The sequence below is a fragment of the Ciona robusta genome, chromosome 1, assembly GCF_009617815.1.
Source record: "Ciona robusta chromosome 1, ASM961781v2".
Taxonomy (NCBI): Eukaryota; Metazoa; Chordata; class Ascidiacea; order Phlebobranchia; family Cionidae; genus Ciona; species Ciona robusta.
In genome coordinates this window covers 12,244,038-12,262,847 of record NC_143235.1, presented here as the reverse complement: position 1 = coordinate 12,262,847, position 18,810 = coordinate 12,244,038, and the positions used below count along the sequence as shown (strand labels likewise).

General features: G+C 39.9%; 1 protein-coding gene across 6 annotated transcripts in view; it reads right to left on the bottom strand.

Moving 5' to 3' along the window:
• LOC149743321 (zinc finger protein castor homolog 1-like) overlaps nt 1-18,810 on the bottom strand; it is a 40,544-nt gene that overhangs the window by 19,058 nt on the left and 2,676 nt on the right. The window contains exons 1-10 of one of the 6 annotated variants that reach the window (XM_089875775.1): nt 7,691-15,030; nt 4,712-4,888; nt 4,166-4,231; nt 3,986-4,075; nt 3,804-3,887; nt 2,099-2,227; nt 1,735-1,807; nt 1,139-1,277; nt 287-342; nt 143-221 (exon numbers count right to left, since the gene is read on the bottom strand). In XM_089875775.1, coding sequence (XP_089731901.1) covers nt 143-221; nt 287-342; nt 1,139-1,277; nt 1,735-1,807; nt 2,099-2,227; nt 3,804-3,887; nt 3,986-4,075; nt 4,166-4,231; nt 4,712-4,850 — 855 coding nt within the window. In that variant the 5' untranslated portion in view covers nt 4,851-4,888; nt 7,691-15,030. Of the gene's footprint in view, nt 1-142; nt 222-286; nt 343-1,138; nt 1,278-1,734; nt 1,808-2,098; nt 2,228-3,803; nt 3,888-3,985; nt 4,076-4,165; nt 4,232-4,711; nt 4,889-7,690; nt 15,031-18,810 lie in introns of those variants that run through there. The other 5 variants (XM_089875746.1, XM_089875728.1, XM_089875755.1 and 2 more) reach the window with 5 other exon arrangements.

The following is an 18,810-nucleotide window of genomic DNA, read 5'->3' as shown; positions in this document are numbered from 1 at the left end:
TTGGGGGGAATACCTCAAAGGGTTGGGCACGGCCTACTAGAAATATATAGGTAAAATCTGAATTATCTGGCCGTTTCTCTATAATAGACCATCGTTTCTATATTTTGTGTATTTTACGTTATATTTTGTATGGAAAAAATACCTCAAAGGCTGTAACTCTGGTCTCTGCCGGCTCTCCGGTCCACGCTTCTGCATGTTGGTTATGCGGCTCCCACTCAGGCCTGTTACAAGTTCAAAACAAACAGTTTGAAGTTATATTATTGATCGCTGTATATCCATAACATACCGTTGCTGCTCTGGTTGTACTTGGTTGACCTCACTCGTCGACTCAATGTTGTTAATCTGGGTGGAAAGAACGTGTAGGTCAAGCTAAGTACATACATTGTACATGAACAACTAATTTTCAAAACTCTTTTTTTCACAACTTACAACTAAATTTTTTTTTTTTAACTCATTTTTACAAATTATTCCCTTTTTTAACCAAGCTAAAAATATGTAACACTTTTAAGGAAAAGGTTCAGGAAAGATAGCCCACATTTTTAAAACTGAATTTTGGACTTTTTTGTAACGTATTCCGTAACACTTGATCATGAATGTAAACTCATATTTCTTTTATTTCAATGTACCAGAAATTAAAAATGGACAGGAAAGGATATTCACATTACGATTACACTACATACTGACTATAATAAACTGTTGCTGTCAATCATATTGCATTTGTGTTCAGCAAATTTTTACTGGAAAAGCCAAAACGTACTTTTTGTTTTGAGGCACTTTAACTCAAATCGTTAAGATTTTCCGAATTTCAATAAAATTTCGCCCTTTCACAAATAACAACCATTAGACCAGCGTTTCTTAAACTTGGGTAAATTCCCCGTATTTACAGAGTAAATGAGCTACCAATCAAAATCCATATTAGTCGGGACAGAAAAATTGTGCCAATTATGGTACTCTACCAGACATTTAACAACTCGTTGCCAAAAAGCTACCGCATGCGTCGCATTAAATATAACTGATGTAATTAGTTGTTTTCGCTTTTTAATAAACGCTATTACATATTGGGGGCAAATATGATAAGCATCTTTGTTAAAATGGTAAAGCATACAAACCAGTTTAAGAAACACTGTATTAGACTTACCATGTCCTGCCTTTTGTTTTCCAACATCTGTAACTTTGTGCGGTGAACCTTTGCGACCTCGTCACGTGACAAACCGACCTCTTCCATCGCTTCAGCCAGGGGCCGGCGGAGTGCAAGCAGTTGAAGCAAGCGTTCAAATCTGGGATTAAACGGGTATAAGTATCCGAGTGGAAAATTACGATTTATGTGCCGTAATGAAACCACATGCTTTCGGGATGTTATTTACGATGTTGCTGTAATGTAATGTAATATGTGGCGTTTGTGGGAAGGGTTATTATATCGATAGTAGTTCTCATTTAAGCGCTAAAACATCGTATATTATTTATAATTCATCAAAAACGCAAATGAGACTTTTTACACTGACTTGTGAAATTTTATGACGTGAACATTTTTTCAATTTAAAGAAAATTCATAGAAAATAAATATTTAAGCCACAAAACATTAAAAACACGGCATTAAAACTAAGCGCTATGGGAATAGGAACTATTGAACCCAATAAACCGGTAAACTACGTGCCGCGCCTGCTTTAGGAATCGCTTATATAATGCAATATGCAAATAAGAGGCATAAATGCGGCAGAGTCGGGCATAGTTTACCGTTTCATCTTGTCATCTGTGACAACGCAGTCAGTATTGTCTGTATGCATTGCATCTGCTTCTTCAGTGGAATCTATAGATGGGAAGAAACAATGCTTAACGTCGGTAAGGATGCGCAAACTAAAATTGTTGGGAACCTGATACGTGATACCGGTTAACATTTTCTGCTGCGATAAATGTGACGCAACTAAACTATTGTAGGATTTTAAGCCTTTTCAAAGTATTATTTTAAAGAATTCTTTTCTGATTTTTAAACTTGTTTTGGTTTATTAAGTTTATTACAAATTAAAGAGAAGTTTTTTCGGGTGTCGAAACTATTTTTGTTTACATATTTATAAAATCTTTGCTTTGAACCTATCCTTACGTGTTCGTCTTCGTTTCACAGTGAGATCCAACCCTGCTCCTCTTTCTTCATCTTGCTCACACTCGGTGGCGCTGTTGTCACCGTCTCTCATTCGTTTGCGGTCTGTCTGAGAATCCATATGCGGGTTCTCTGTTTCAATAAACGCTGATTAGGTACGGTAATAGGCGTTATATTTAATTAGGACGAGTATAGGTAAATAAAAACTGCAAATTAAACTATACAAAAAAAAAGAATCGGGTGCTACGAAGACGTAACAGACAAAATTCAAGCCCAACCAATTACATAATAAAAGCGATATATATTTTCCTAAAATGACATTGTCAGTCTAATATTTAAATAAAATGATTCGATTTCGTAGCACAAGATCCGTACTGTATATTACACAAGAATCGTTCAAATCTATGAGCACCAGATCAGGGTCAGATTGAGGGAATTTATTACAGTTATATAAAAATATTACTGTAATAAAATACTGTAATCGGTAATAGATAGCCCGAATAAAAGTCTAAAAATAATCAATATTTTTGTCTTTGAGCAAATTTTAAGGTTTACTTTTGTATATTTGGTTCATATTAAAGGAGGAATCCTTTTTAGGTGTTTCACAAACCGTTGTATGATTATAAATATATTACAATTCGTGACTTATTCAAAAAACAAATTATAGAATTTCCATCAAAAGATTTTTTTGTACTTTCTTTGACTAAAATTTGATGAACGTTAGACTCAGTTTAAGTAGACGCAATTATAACACCCTTGTCTTGAAAAATAGGTGTTCTAACTTTTAGTTATACGTCCATAGTTTATATCTTGCATTAAGCGTGATGGGTAAATTTGCTTTTTTATGACTTCAGTATTTCCGCATTATGCAGAAATATGCGTTTCATTATTGTCCGTTTGATTGACAGTCTGGTGAACCGACGTAACACACAGCGCTTCGTATGAATTTTAAATGAGGCAATACCAGTTAAAAGATTCCCGTGTATGCAGGCAAAACCTGGTGTAATTAAAAACAGGTTGTGGCAGACACTTTGAGCCGCAATTAGCAACGAAAAAACCCACACACAAAACCGACTTCCTGCAAAAGCCGTTTATAACACTGTATATGAAACTGTAAAGTGGCGTGTTTCGGTCGTTTTTGTGTGACCAGGTAAAACTGCTGGCCAGTTTCAAGCATGCTGACAGGCCAGTTTAATCCGGTTCAAACTGGTTCATAATAATGAGATAATAACCGCTTTTTGGGTTGGTGAGTAATAGGGGAAGTACAATTTCGACACACATATACGACACACACGTCATCTTGGACGTAGTTTTCATACAATTTACATGAAGCGGCGCTTTTAAAACTAGGTTTTGGTGCTAATTACTGTGAGTCAAATAGCGCAAGTATAAAGCGACCGTTCGCCTGAAATCGCTACACTGAAAATGAAACCCGAAACGTCCGTTTCCCGAAAATATTTCAGTGAACAGTTAATCAAGCCCGTTTTGGCCTATTTGTTTTAGGCAATTTTGACACCCCTTTTCAAAGCACATAATCCAACATAAATCCAATATACAGGGTGAGTAAACGAGCGTTTTTTTATCAGCTACATATTGTGAGCGTCACGTAGCAGCTCTGGGCAGAAAAAAAAAAACATTACAGATTTTTGCCAAGAAATTTGGAGAGTGGAATTTACAAGCGCGGGTATAATTATAAAGCAAAATGTACCTTCATTGGGGTGATAAGCCGGTTGTGCGTTGCTGTCTGGTGTTTCATCGTCGCTGAAACCTTGTGGTTGAAGGACATAAACACCTGCAACATAGTGTATAAATCAACAGTGGCAATTTCCAAATTTGCATGAATTGGCTTTTTATGCATATGTCAGTTAGGCAAATGAGCAGTTAAAATACCTTCCGGTGGGTTCTCGTATGCTGTGTATCTCTTTATCGGTCTTTCTTCGTCGTTTCTCTCCGCTTGTTCACTGTCCCGAGTTTCAGCGCCTGCATAAATCACAACAAAAAACTTTTATGCAAATGCGCTGAAAATACGTATGTAATTTTGCAACGGCAGTCGAAGGAAAAACAAATCACCGTTTGAGTAGGCATCCGCGTGTTCCTGGTCCGTATTATTCTGGTACTCTTCGTCCGCATGAACAGCTGTATATGCAAATAACGTAGCGTTAAAATAAAGCAATTTCTAATTATGCACACACACAACGATGCTATACAAAAGCGCACGAGACTTAAATATAGTCTCTTTAAATAAGAGATCGCCGATGCCATTTAGATTAAATATATATCTTTCATTGTATAGTAGGGCGAGGGAATATGGGACACTTTTTCGTTCTATTTTCTCTTGCCATTTGGTAATAAACAAAGAATATTCAAAGAAAATAAGAAATATTAAACGGTATGTTCACGACTCCCATATACCGCTGTTAATTGTTTAAAACACGATCAGGATATTTGGATACTATGTGCTAAAGGTGTCCCATCTTCCCCCACCTTCTACATACTAAATTGTTTGGACTTCATTTTTGTCTTTTACGTTTTAATAGCATCAGAGACATATACAATAGCGTACTGCTCTAAGCTTAGGCCAACTACCACGTCCACATGCATGCCAACTTTACTTACAGTTCCTGCTTATTAACGTTTGTATCCCGCTGTATTGCTCGTCTACACTTTGGGTTACAGTATCAAAATTTTCAGCATGATTTCCAGGGTGTTCGGACTCCACACGCCTCACAGGTCGACTTTTTCTCCTTGACGACATGATCAGATCATTTTAATCCAAAAGTCAAAACTAGCTCCCTGCCAAGTAAGAAAAAATTAATATCTACTGAATGTAATTATAGTTTTACATATGTTTTTACGTTAAGAAAGCATTTTTTTTAATAAAACCTATTACAGTTATACATATGTTTTTACGCCAACAAACATTTTTTTTTCTTATACACGTTTTTTACAGGAATACGCTTATTCTGACTCGAAGTGTGCTCAAAACTGCAGTAATACTAAAACGCCTAAAAATGGCTACACCTCCTATGAACTGCTATTAAACTGCCTGATTTTACTTTTTCAGAACCTGAGAACATATCATCACGCACGCCACGGTAGTGAATGGGAGCAACAACAATTGAAGCAAACTAATCACGCGGGTTTCAGGTCATTGGGTAGTGCACTTACTAATAAAAACGTGATGCGGCGGCACCTTTATTCTGTTGCAAACTCTGGAAAGGTGTGATGCAATTTTCTGCTCGGATATGACGAGTGCGCGCTTTGTCATAGCGTCTATAAGTCGGCGCGCAGATCTGCATATTTCCTGCTGCCGAGATATTGTTTTTCCTCGCGCAAATCTCGCACGATCTCACTAGAGCAGGAAACTAACGCGGCTCGAATAAAATCTGACTTATCTTATTGTTTCAGCGGGCGGGAGATACTGTAGAATTCGGCAGCATTTGTTTTTGATAGTCCTTCTCAAAACGGCGCCCGCTCGCGGGTCAGGAAACGCTGTATTGTTACACGCGTTGCGCTCGACACGAAGAAAAATAGTAACAGCTAACAACGAGGCGCAAATTCCTTGCTGTCTAAACTCGCTGGCGTTAAAAGCAAACAAGCTATTTCACTTTTGAGTCAACGGTTTTCTGCTGCCCGCGCATCGTAGCTAACTAACTGCGAGGTGGGGAAAACGAAACACATCCACTGGAAGTGCTTGCCGCGTTTGAACTTACTGTACTAAAACTTCCGCGTACAAATTTTCGGGTTGCTAACATGCTAATGTAACTAGAACCTATGTTCGCACTCTGATGTAACGCGCTACATCTGCAATGAATATAGCAGTAAGAAAATCAGTGCGAAAATTGTTTCTCCGCATTTCCGCTCTGCGTTTTTCACCTGGAACATAAAACGCGTTTCTCCTTTTGGGGCGCGTTTCGTCACGTGTGTGGCTGCAGCGATATAGCTCGACGAAAAGCGCGGCGTGTTGGTGAAGAATAAATCTTTCATGGACATCCGTTTATGTGATACAAAATTTCAGGAGATGAATGGAAAAAATGGGAAATACGAGACTCACGGCTCCGTGAAAATCTGCGAGCACCATACGTTTCGCCATTAACTAGTCATCGCAGATTATCACGGCTCGCCCCAAATTAAATCCAGGCGCTGATTTCAATTTCCTATTCGGGCTAAGAAGAGAGAAAAGAGAAGGGTTATTTGACGCCTGGATGAAAATGTTTCGACGTAAGCGGAGTTTAATTCAATAGAAAAAGTAGCAAGCCCTACCCAAAACGTGGTTTGCTGTAATTGCTAAAGACTTAAACTACGTTGATATACGCCTAATTAGCAGTTAAGGCGGAAATAATTTCCAAAACCTATTGATCATGATTTTCGAAAACGTTCTGCCTAAATTACTCACAAATGACGCTAATAGGCAGAAAAATGGTATTTACTCTCAAATCGAGTTTGGTTTGACGCAACCAGTAACACGTGGGATACCGTAACCTAGCGGTGCCAAGGGCCACTCAGCGATAGCAGCAGCTGAGATGCGAACACTCTGAAATCTTTCCTGTCATTCATGGGCAGGGTTACTGAAAAGTTTTGGGCAGGAGACACTTGACAGGAAACGGGATCAAATAAGCGGCCTATAGCTGCGTGCTGTTGCTATTATTGGTTTAGCTATTTCGTTGAAAATGCTAAACAAAGATATTAAGTCTTCGCTAAAGGCCTGTAATAGGAGTGGTATATGAAAATCGTTCCAGTGAATTCGGGCCTGCCAAGCTGCATAACTTTTGTCGTTTCAACAGGCGAAATACCTTCAACACGTAAGATTAAACTGAGTCTTGAACAAAAACCATATACTTATTAAAACTATTTAACAGAAGTGAACAATGAGCTTTAACATAAACGAAACCAAATATTTTATAAAAACGGTAAACGATAGTAAAAACACCGAATCAAGCAACAACAAAAAAATGTAAAAAATAGAAACTGGTAGGCCTATACACCGTAACTGTTTTCTGTTGCTAATAATACTAGATGCGATGTACAGCTCTATTGAATACTTGCACAAACTTTGCTGATTCAACAAATTGATTAATAACAACAACTAACCACTGGCGCTGTGTTTCACAAGCTACTTTGTACCATGTAATTCACCGCAAACCGTGTTTTACTAAAAATGGCGACAGCCAAATTAATTTGCCTGAACTTCAACAACGGATGCACGTCAGACGCAAGAACAATTTATAAAAACCGTGAACGGGTAACAAAATCGTACAGCAGCACTCTCTGCCAAAAACTAGAATATTCGTGACAACAAAAACTAGACACATATTGCCATTAAAGTGGAGAAAACTTGACATGCTTTTTAAGTCCTAATCAGTACTCAGTAGGTTGAAGCGAAAACGAACTACACACAATTTGGAGCAAAATTAGGAAACCTTTACGTGCTTACTTTTAAGTTACAAGCTATAAGTATACCTGCAAGCGCACTCACTATAGTTTTTATTCCTTACAATATATTTGTCATTGTTAAATAACCTTAACTTGGCTATGGCGTATATTACTGCGAAACTGTTGTCTCAATGCTATAGTGCTGAATACATATCCACTTACAAAGCTGTAGTATTATCCTGTTGCGTCTGCGTATCTAATTAATCCAATCCATGCAATATTGGTCTATCACAGAGAATTACTTCAGCTAGATCAGCACATTAGCGCTATACAACTGCAAAATAACTTGGTTAAAAATTTAGTTCCAATTTTTTTAGTGCACTCGCAAAGCAAAGCGTTAAACTGAGTGCTCTTTACAGTTTTGAGGGCAATTGAGCTGCGCCAATAACGGCTTTTCTTTCGATTGTTTTATTTTCGTTTTTTCCTCTCTTTTCCGCACCGAGTGCCGAAATGTCGCGGGAACACGTCAAGTTAAACAGTCAAGCACACATTTTGGAACAGAAGGCTGAAAACTTGACTTCCTTTCAGCGTCGAATCTCATTTCCCGATAATAACTTTCCAGGTAAAAAGCGTCCAGAACCTCAAAAGCCGTCTATATTCACTGTAACTATAACTTGCTAAAGTTCAATGCAGCTGTTTACACCCAATAGGTTTATGTGGATAAGCCGCCCCATATTCTGCAGACGTAGCTAAACCCGCGAAAGACTAAAAAGTCATCACGCCAGTCTTTTTACGTTGCCTCAAACTCGCGACAGCTGAAGTCGTCGATTCGGTTATATTTAGCGCTAGCAAACTGGATGGGCAAACACTGACGAATTTTGACGCCTGAGTGATGTAATTTAACGGAAAACAAAGCTCGCTTTTCTCATTTAGAGCGCTGACCCAATTAAACCTTGCGGCTGATTGCACGCCATGCCATAAACCAGTCCAAGTGGTGAATTACGCGGCGGTTGAATAAAGTGACGGCGGGCAAACACGGCGAAGGTTACGCAACGCAAATGTTTTTTGCCATCCTGATGACAGGCAGCAGCAAAAACGTAATCAGATGAGAATTCCTTCATCCTGACCCCGACTAAATTTAGCAGCGACGCTCCCACTCCGCTCTCTCGTTGCAGGCGCAGATAAAGCGGCTTGCGCTCTGTCATATTTCAATGGCGGACGTTAGCACGAAAATCTATCTAATTGAGCGCGATCCACGCTCAGGGAGTTTGGGGCCGTTTTTCGCCCTGACAGAAAACGGCAGCTGCTGCTTGGGCTAAAATTAGCGGCGGCGGCGAGATAAGGTTGATGGGCAAATAAAACTAACATGGTCAATAAACAGCTGAATATGCCTATCGTAAGGCATGCAGTCGAAGAGACTAATTGCCAGACTTTTCACGTTTTATCGCACATTCACTTGAAAACAACTTATTTCTGAGCGACAACTGCGACAGTACTGAGCTGTGGGGCTTTGTTTCCATTTAGACTTTTATCTCGCCGTTTTTCAAGCGCTATCGGTAACCACTTATTGGAAGCATGTGAACTTTTGCAATCTCCGGAACTCCGGAAAAAGAAAAGGAATCCATTTGCCTGATAAGCGTATGACACCCTCACTTGCAACCATTACGAATGTATTTTACCGTCCAAAATACAGACCTAACCCAACCGCTCGGTTGGAGAGTAAAACCAGTGATGGTGAAGTACATGAAATCGTTCGAATGACGTAACGGTATAGAAAAAAACGGTCGCTAATGGCAGAACTGAGAAGCGAGTATTCGATACAGAAAATACAAACGGGAGGAAACTTCTCAGGCCACAGATGATGTGAAAATAAAGCCACATACATTGCCACCCAGGTTCTTTATCTTGATGATATGTCTCGTCAAAATTGGCGAGACAAAAACTTTTTGTTCGCGGAAGAAACAAGAGTATTCGCGTCAATCTCCTGATTAGAAAACGATAAAGAAGTTTCTCACGCGCCAGAATTAGTAATTCGACACACATTCGAGCTACCGTGCATATTTACTTCTGCTACACAAGGTAAACTTGGTGCACGAATGACGTGAATAGGGTGTGGTAACTGGCCTCTTTTGGCTATTTCACTTAACTAACTACTTGACTATTCCATTTTATATTTCATTTTCGCTGCTTAGTAAATAAGGTCACCTTTCAATGCACTGTATATGTCATTTTGTCGGTTACATATCATAGCAAAAGTTTAAGTCAAAAGGTTACATTAGTTGACAAAAGCTGCTTCCTGAAAATGCTGCTACTCTGCCTACACACAAAAATGCCAGTACCAATACGGAGCAATATATCTAATAAACCTTATTAACCTAATAACGACAACGCTCTTTATCCTACCGCGCGAGCAACGTCAAAAATCTGTCTCCTGGCTAATAATACGAAGCTAGAACGGCATAGCACTTTCACCAATGGGAGGAAATCGATACGACACAGGTCAAAATATAAAAACCGTTTCCACGCCGAAGAAAACAGAAAAAGTAAACGCCAAAGCATTCTTGAGCCAAGATCGAATTTCCGCGTTTTTCGCCCGGCGACATTTTTGACAATAAAGGCGTCGGATTCAGTGCTGCCACAAGCTGATCCGCTTCTCGCGTTACGTGCACTGCGTTCTCTTATGGGAAAATAATTCCAGCGACTGTAGCTGGCAACACTGCGAGAGAGAGGCAGATTGGGATTCAAGCCGAACTAACAAAAAGCTTCTCTCTCCGCGGCCTTTGGGGACGAATCGTCCCAATTTGAAATAAAACCGAATTGCGTGTTCACAATCAATACAAAGCCGAAAACGATCCACCCAACCGTTAAAACTGCCGTAGCAACACCGAAAATTCAATGAAAGTTGCTCCCACAGCGCATAGTGAATGCTGAAAACCCTCGCCCGTTTCCACATTCAAGATACGCCAGGTAGAACAAATTATGGCACAACCCCGAAACACGTCAAGCCAACTCTAATCATATAAAGTGCAGCTATAAATCGCTTCAGCTGCTGGCCCTGACTCTCTGTAATATCCAGTCGGCAGCGGAATCGTAATTTGACCAACAACTCGCTCATAAAGCTGCACTCAGATGTTGGAACTGTCTAATATACAACAGATGTCGGCTTGCAATAAACGTGCGGTGTGAGCATTATTGAGAAAACAGCGACCTATCTATCATCGGCCGGGTCCTAATTTCATTACATTTCAGCGAGGCGCCCTAAATTTTACCCTGTCGCAACTCGGCTTGCCCGCTAACCGTGGCCTCTCTCATTAAAATTTCAGAGAATTTTTAGCTCTGCGCGTTTTCGTATTTATTCGGTATCGACGACGGCCGTTTTCGTTGTAAACGACAGCTCCAGCCGGTGCGTATTCGGTCGCAAAAATAAGGTGGAAACGCTCGGGCCACTCATTAAATTTTCAATTTGGAAGAGAGCTCCATGCGCACTCAAACAACCCTTATTTTTGCTCTTTTTCTCTCTTTCTTTCTCTCAAAGAGCATTAAAAATTTGCGTTCCCAGTGATTAAAATAGGAGAGAACAAGTGAGAGTAAAAGTTTTAAAGCGCAGAGTTTAATATTGAACAGAAACTTCGGGGGGAAATAAACGACGGATTTAGCTGTAATCCGACTAACAGTAATCCAGTTTCCCGTCCGGTTTTAATTTTAAAAAGGATATTGTTTTTAGCATGGACTTATTTAGCTAATAAATTTAACTATAGGCATGTGAGCGTCCAGCACTGCCCGAAAACATAAAAAGAGAAAACCCATTATCGCAGCAGGACACCGGTCAAGACAGTTTGGTCAAAATGCATGATCACACACGGATAACGATTACCGACACTTTACGGGTACAAAATGATAAAACAACAAGAGCATGAAAAAATAACAGAAACCAGGGTTCGTCAAACCATCTGCTTTGAGTATTGCTAGAAACGCAGCTTAAAACAACAGCAGTACCATTGTCCTCGTATATGGTATTACGAGGCAACCGATTGGAGAAACATGCTAATTGTTGGGATTAACTAAGAAACAACCAGCTCAATGGGGATTAGGGTGGAGAACAAATGCACCAGTTAATACGCTCCAAGGCCCGAGGAGAAGCAGATTTGCTCGTTTTACTGGGTTGAGAGTAGTTTTCGTTATTTCTCGGGGGGCTCCTTTCACCACGTGACCGCAATGTCGTAGCTGCCCGATCAATTTTTCATCAGCAAAAATAGAACAGAATTCGGCGGCGAGTGCTGCGTGTCCTGGCACCGGAAAATTACTCCGACAGTTTTCAGCAATCGGCACGAACCATGAGATTTTTCCTCCCAGCAAATTGGAATTTTTGTAACACAAACTCAAAGGCGTATCGGGGATAATACACTCCTCTTATATTTCATACCGTGTACACAGTTTCTACGAAAGCAAGAACTTTCCCACAGACAAACAGAACCTCAAAACGATTGCAACATGGTTATATCGTCAAGCATTTTTAATCAAGAGCGATTTTGATGTTGGTTGAGCAAACAAGAATTTCAGTTCATAAACTGTAAACCACTATCGCGATCGCTTTACAGTAAATACGATATTGTACGTAATGCAATATGCAACGCTCAGGCTTAACATAAAAGGCTGTAATATACTGTTTTATTTTCTTACCAACCGAAACTATAGTGAGGGCAGCGTACGAAATCGATAGCAAAAATCGAATCCTCGGGGAAAAAGCAATTTTGTTGGCGCCATAAAAAACGGCCCAATCATTCGATGGCGTTTTTGCAGCAAAAATCAATGCCCGCGGAATTAAGTGTAATCTTATCGATAGCGATAATGCACTTTTCTCCCGTAAAACCTGTCACGAGCACGACGGTTTCGCGCCAACGGGAGGTTAGAGTCACAATTACTCACGACCCCAAAGCACAAGCAAAAACAATAAATGTGCTGGTTATGGCCAATTGCCTAAGAAAGTAACGACCTTGATGTAAATGGCCACAAAGCGCAATAAACTCGCGGCTATCAATCTGCAAATGCCCTAAAATTAGAACCGTCGACAAAACTGTCAACAGCTGCAGTTATAGGTTGTCGCGTATCGTAAAAGCAACTACCAGCGGGCTAAACTTAAACCCTCATGCACTCGCTATGGCATATAACTGCAATTAGGCCGCTGTATACGAAGAACCAATCACCGAGTTACGAAATAACCGTTATTATCGTTACAGCGAGGCAAGCGACTGTCGTAAAACTAAAACTAAACTGGCATAACAGTATAAATAGTTCCGCGTATGAACGCGAGATGCAAAACATAACGACTTACAAATTATACAATCTAACTGAGCGGCGGAGTTAACTAGAATGACGTCCAATTCGACTCTTATTCATTCTTATGACCGTTTTTCGCAACTCCTTAGTCACCTCTCTTCAGCCTTCCGCTGTTTTAAGAGTAAACAGGCAGGTATATGGTGCATATTCTATAAGTGGAAACTCGCAAAAGCCACATTATGATAAGTTAGCGAGCTTCGCGGAGTCCTTCCATAAATACACGCCCTTTCCCTGAACAATATAAGCTAAAACGTTCATACTGTCGTCACATATCGGACCGAGAGATAACTGCTTCCTGGCTCCCTATTCATTTTTCTATGTAAATCTCGAACCGAAACAATAACAGCGCGTGCATGTAAATAAATCTTTTGTTTTGGAGCTGCGCTTCGCAACGGAGAAGCTAAGAATGACTCATTACCGTTTGCGTTGGGCGCTGATTAAGTTTGAAAAGCGATTCCCTGGAATAAACCGAAACATCCGCCGCAATTATAGGCATAACCCATAAGCCAAACATTTAACATTACGTTAAGACAACACTGGCTGTGCCACGTATGATGAACTACTCTATGTAAGTTTCCACTTTAACAGGTTGTTCAAATGCTGTGTAAAGGCTTACCTGTTGCGTGCCGCCCAAATTTAGAACGGGAAATAAAGGATTAATTGCTACGCAGGTATATGCTGAGCTGTGGTTCTAAATTAAGCGGCAGTTTGTACCTATTACACGTCATATAGGTAAAAATACATATGACTGGACTAAGGCCTATTTTTGCTATGCACATGAAATTTTTTTGGCGAATAAGTTACGTTGCCTAAGCTTGAGAAACAGTGTAAAAACTGGACGAATAAACAATTGTATACTAAATGTTTCGTTCACGGAAATGCTAACGCTGCATGTTTGGCTACTTAATCTGCAAAACGTCGATTGCAACACTATGAGCTGATTAAACTTAATGGACAAAAATGTAACCTTTGTGTCAAGCGAGAGAGGGCAAACAAAAAACAGGCCCGAAAACAGGCAGAGTCCAAAGTTTTGCGTCGTAAAAATCAGAAAATTGAAACGCACCCCGACGTACTAGCTAATAATTTATGACAGGCAAATATAAAGAGAGCAAAAAGTACACGGCGCGACACGAAAATTGGGCGACGCGAAACTAATTTTCTTTTTTTTTTAACCAACAAAGAGGAAAAAAGGGCGAGGCTGTAAACCTGCTCGCGACTTTTTAATCATTGACTAATTTTCGGGAACGTTGCAAAAAGGACAAAAAGTTGAGATAACAAGGCAGTGCCCAGGTTTGGCGCAATAAACCGCCCAAATATGAAAGCAGTAGACGACCGCGAGGTCGCACAAAAATAAGTCCCTTCAATATTGACTAAAGTACTTAAAGCGGGTATACACATATATAGCTCTCGACAAAATCGAGAATGTCATAAATTTTCGCCAAAGTTCAACGCGAAGCTATGAGCAAACGCGGCTGTAAATACCTGGACGACATGCGAGCTGAAGAAAAGATTTACTCCGAAAATCAACAAGCAAACGGAAAGCATATACGCGGAGTGGCGTCGTTGTGTTTATGATTACATTTTAACACGGCACTCTTATACGAAATTATGCTGAGATTACTTAACAGTGCATGATTATTTACATAGAAAATTCGAAATCAAGCGAGCTTTTGTCCTTTTGCTATACGTTAAAATAAATAACCAACATTTTTTCTGCAACAGAAATAGACAAAAAATGCACCGTTAAGTTTTTTCTGCAGAAATAACCAAAAATTTGCATTACCTAACCACACTATAAGTTTACATTAAAATTTCTTTTGGTGACGTCACTTCCTGGACACCGTGGCCGTGAAACGACTGACTGGTAAAGTTGCACGCTTTCTTTTTTGCGTGTTTGCCAAATTTGTGAGCTGTTGCTCGGTAACTCGGTCGGGGAATTAACAGTGATGCACGTTTTGAACGAGTCAGTTTCCTAAACGCACCAAGTTGGCAGGAAATGTTGATAACCACTAAAAAAACGGACGTTCTTCGCTCGTTGTAAGCTACCAACTATATATAGTAGGGTGGAGGAAGATGGGGCACCTTTAGCACATAAGATCCAAATGTCCTGATCTTTAAAACAATTAACAACGGTCTATGGAAGTCGTGAATATTGTTTTATAATTCTTTGAATGTTCTTTGTTTACTACCAATGGGACGAGAAATAGAATGAAAAGATGTCCCATTATCCCCCACTCTACCATACTCACCTTCGTCGAAAAATCTTAGAAGTGAAAACGATTAAAACACGCCTGCTTGGTAACAATTCGAACACTTCGACCACAATTGAAACCCAGACAGCTGCTCTCCACCACTTCACTGCTTGCTTACCAATACGCCGTGGATTGGGAACACGCTGGAACCGGCGTTTCGTAATTTTCTGTCAAAACAACTGAAAAACGTCAAGCACCACTTGGAAGTACCAGATAAACAGAGCATCCGATCCCATGATTAGTAACCATGTTTTGCTTGTTGCTGTAACAGCTGGGACGTGTCCCCTTGCTCATTAAATTGATGAGCACGAGCGCTAAAACATCACAAACACCACGAAGTATCATGGCCTGCAAAAACATATGTTTCTACAGGCCATGGTAGGAGAGAACTGATTTTTTTCGAGGTCGTCTACCAGCGCAGTCAAACGTGTTCATTTTGTACTAAATACAAAGCATATACAAAATCAAAACGCCCTGTATACTGAATATGCGTTGAGCTTTGACTGTCGAGTCTCTCCTGTCGTTGTCTTTACAACCGTACATATAGATTTACAACTACAGCTAATACTTTAATGTTACCCTGCCACAACCAAAATAGTAAAAATACAATCTGGTTACTTACTTGCAACTGTGGTTGACACATTTGCACAAAATGTGATCAAAAAAGAACACAGAGCAACCCTTTCCGTATTATGAAAAATACGGGAAACTCGCCAAAAGCGCTTTGTTAAAAAGTAAAAACTTCAATAATAATTATACCCGTCGATGTATAACGTACAACGTATAAAAAGGTTTCTGATTCAATGTAGAAAAATGAACCGCGAAAGTAGAAACGGCCGTATGCTATGTAGCTAGGTTATGAAATGTCAACATACCGAACGACCTTTAAATAAAAAAACAACCAATTAATCTGCCGTATCAACGTGAACCGTTTTAAATGATCTCCCGTAGCATACGATCAGAGCTAAATTCAGTAAAACACGGCCGTGCGGCGAATAACCATATACTAAATACATTTGTACTCAGAAGAAATAATAATTTTCCAGGTTTAAAATATGCGGACCACATCCAACAATACATTAAAAAGTGGCATCTCGTGTCTTGGCTAAAGCTACAACTGTCTGACACCCTTGGATTTATTACCGAAAAATGTGCTACCATCAGGACAAGGGTATTGAAACGACTGTAAAGTGATTCTAAACTGTAAAATTCTATTCGAAAAGGTTTTTGCAGCACTCATAATTTACGCACTCCGCCCAGGGCAAAACCATTCAGTAGAATTACGTTTTTAAAAGCAGCTTTTCAGGCGTTTCGAAACGAAAAACTAAGAGGCCAACAATTAGGCACTAATTGCACGCGGAGTAGTGCATTTAAAAGTGCAATATATGTCCGAGATGCACGTAAATTGCGTAATGATACACAAACAAGACTATTTTCCATTTGAAAATGTAACGGATCAATTACCGTTGGGGTCAAAGCGGGTGATTATTAATATTCCTGCGGTGGCATAAAAAGAAGGAAAAAAACCGCGAGCATATTGGAACACTCGTTGAAAGGAGCTCATCTAAAAATGCTGCTGGTCGAATTCCGTTCCACACCGCAACATGGTTTTTAAAGCACTGGATCATTCCCTCCTTTACATAAAAAAAAAACGATAAAATGCGGCCAAAATGGGAGTCGGCGCTTATACACTTGAAGCTCGATTTTCGCAAATTCTGCAGCATCGTACCTATAGTTACAGTCGCGAAACAAAGCTGGCGATTTTTCTAAACACTTCGAACACATCACGGGGCGGAAATTTAGTTTTTGGCTTATGTGTTATAAATGTTAAATCGAAAACAAGAAACGCGCACAATATGTGACAACTTCCCCGCCTTTTCGACGAAACTGGGCAAAGCAAAATTTGCATTGGTGATTTACTCGAGTTAAGGAAACTACAGTCTTCGATCGGATACCAATGGTTTGTGATTTTACGAAAAAAACTAAAAAAAGCTGTTACCTACAAAACAGGCACAGATGTACATAGTTCTCGTTATACCAACCAGCCGCAATGTATTCGAACAGTTTACGGTTCTTTAAGTGTTTTTACCATTTCGGTGACTTGCTTTAGGGCGGTATTTTTATTACTGCGGTAATTCGAACAGCTAAGTTTGCGAGTTTTATTAGCATCCCTTTGGCTAGCCGTGAACTCTATATGCTGTATTTCTAGTATGTTAATAATACGCCCAAAATACGTTTTGTGATTCATTTTTTTAACGCGTTGTCGTAACCAAGTGGACCAGGGAAAGTTCATACAAACTTGATGGCGCGACAAGAAATTACAGTCATGTCAACGACCGTATGATCCGGCCGTGCCCATCGTTGCTAAATATTGGCGGAGAGAAAACACGGATAATCAACGCAATGAAAATGTTCCGAAAATAGAAAACTTGCTCGGTGTGTTGTTTTAAGCTAGGGGTTATGATATGGGGTACAAAGATGGCGTTTTATAATTAGCTTTGAATTGCTTTTTGTAGCTCATATAAATTGACGTATTTTGGGACTATGACCCTAGAAATAACAAGTCTAAAGAGACTCTAAAATGACGTTCACTCTGGTAAAAGACGCCGTATGATATAATTCAATGTCAAAATACCCACCAAGAGACTTCTTAGTAACTGAACCGTTTCCGTGATATTATAAACCCTACAGTAAAAATACAGCGGGACATTGGAATCAGGAATTTCAAGGGCAGGTTTTCTTACGTTCTCGACTGAAGTATTCAATTTTTACGACATCACTGAAAAGAACGGGTTTGAATTGGGGCAAGCGATAATATTTTGATAGCCACGCAAAAACGACAAATTCGCCCGTCACAAACGGAGATTGTTGTTTTCAAAAATATTGGAAACAGTTCCACAGAAAGCTGGAAAAGGCAATTTTAACGAAAGGTACAAAGGTGGCGAAACAACACGCGCGCTTGGAGACAGCCCGGCTGACTTTCGCAATGAAAATTGTTCAGTTAAACTGAAATAACTCCGAGCTTTTGTTTCGCGAACCCAGCCTACGCGAACGATGAAATACTAGACGGATTTTGAAAAACACCAGCTTGTGTGTTGCTGCCGAAGAAATCTCTCATTGTGCGCGACGTTTGTCCGAAAAAGTCCCAACAAAGACGCGAAGAGCTAAAAAACTGGGCCGCGCTGTGGTACGCGTAATAAAGGCGTGGATTCGTCACAAAAGATAGGGTATTGAACACTGAGAAGTCTCATATTATTAACAGGGTGTCGAATAACGGGAAAACATTATTCGGAAAAAATACATCAAATTTGAAACCGATGGCTTGAAACCGATGGCTATGGGAGACTACGCTCGATATTACAGAGAGTTTGGTGTGTGTGCTTCGACCACATATTTAAACTTAAAAAACGTTGGGGAAATAAAACATTCAACACCACTTTAATATTGGTCGTTAAAACTGCGCGTACGTGACTTTGGTTATAAAACATACATGCTTTTAATCACTCTTGGTTGGGGGTGCTTTTATGAAAACGCGTTAACAGGACCAGGAAGCGAGTCTGCACACGGCTCGTTCTTAGGCGGCGTGGCGCTGGTACAGTGTGGAAGTTTCCACAAAATGTTCTTGAAATTTTACGAAGTAATTATCGGTAAAGGAAACCGTGGGTCGTGTAACAAAGTTCGTGTTGGCGGACGAGCAAATAACACGTGTTTACAGAGGGGCGTTATGTTGAAAATATGCGGGTATTGGGTCAA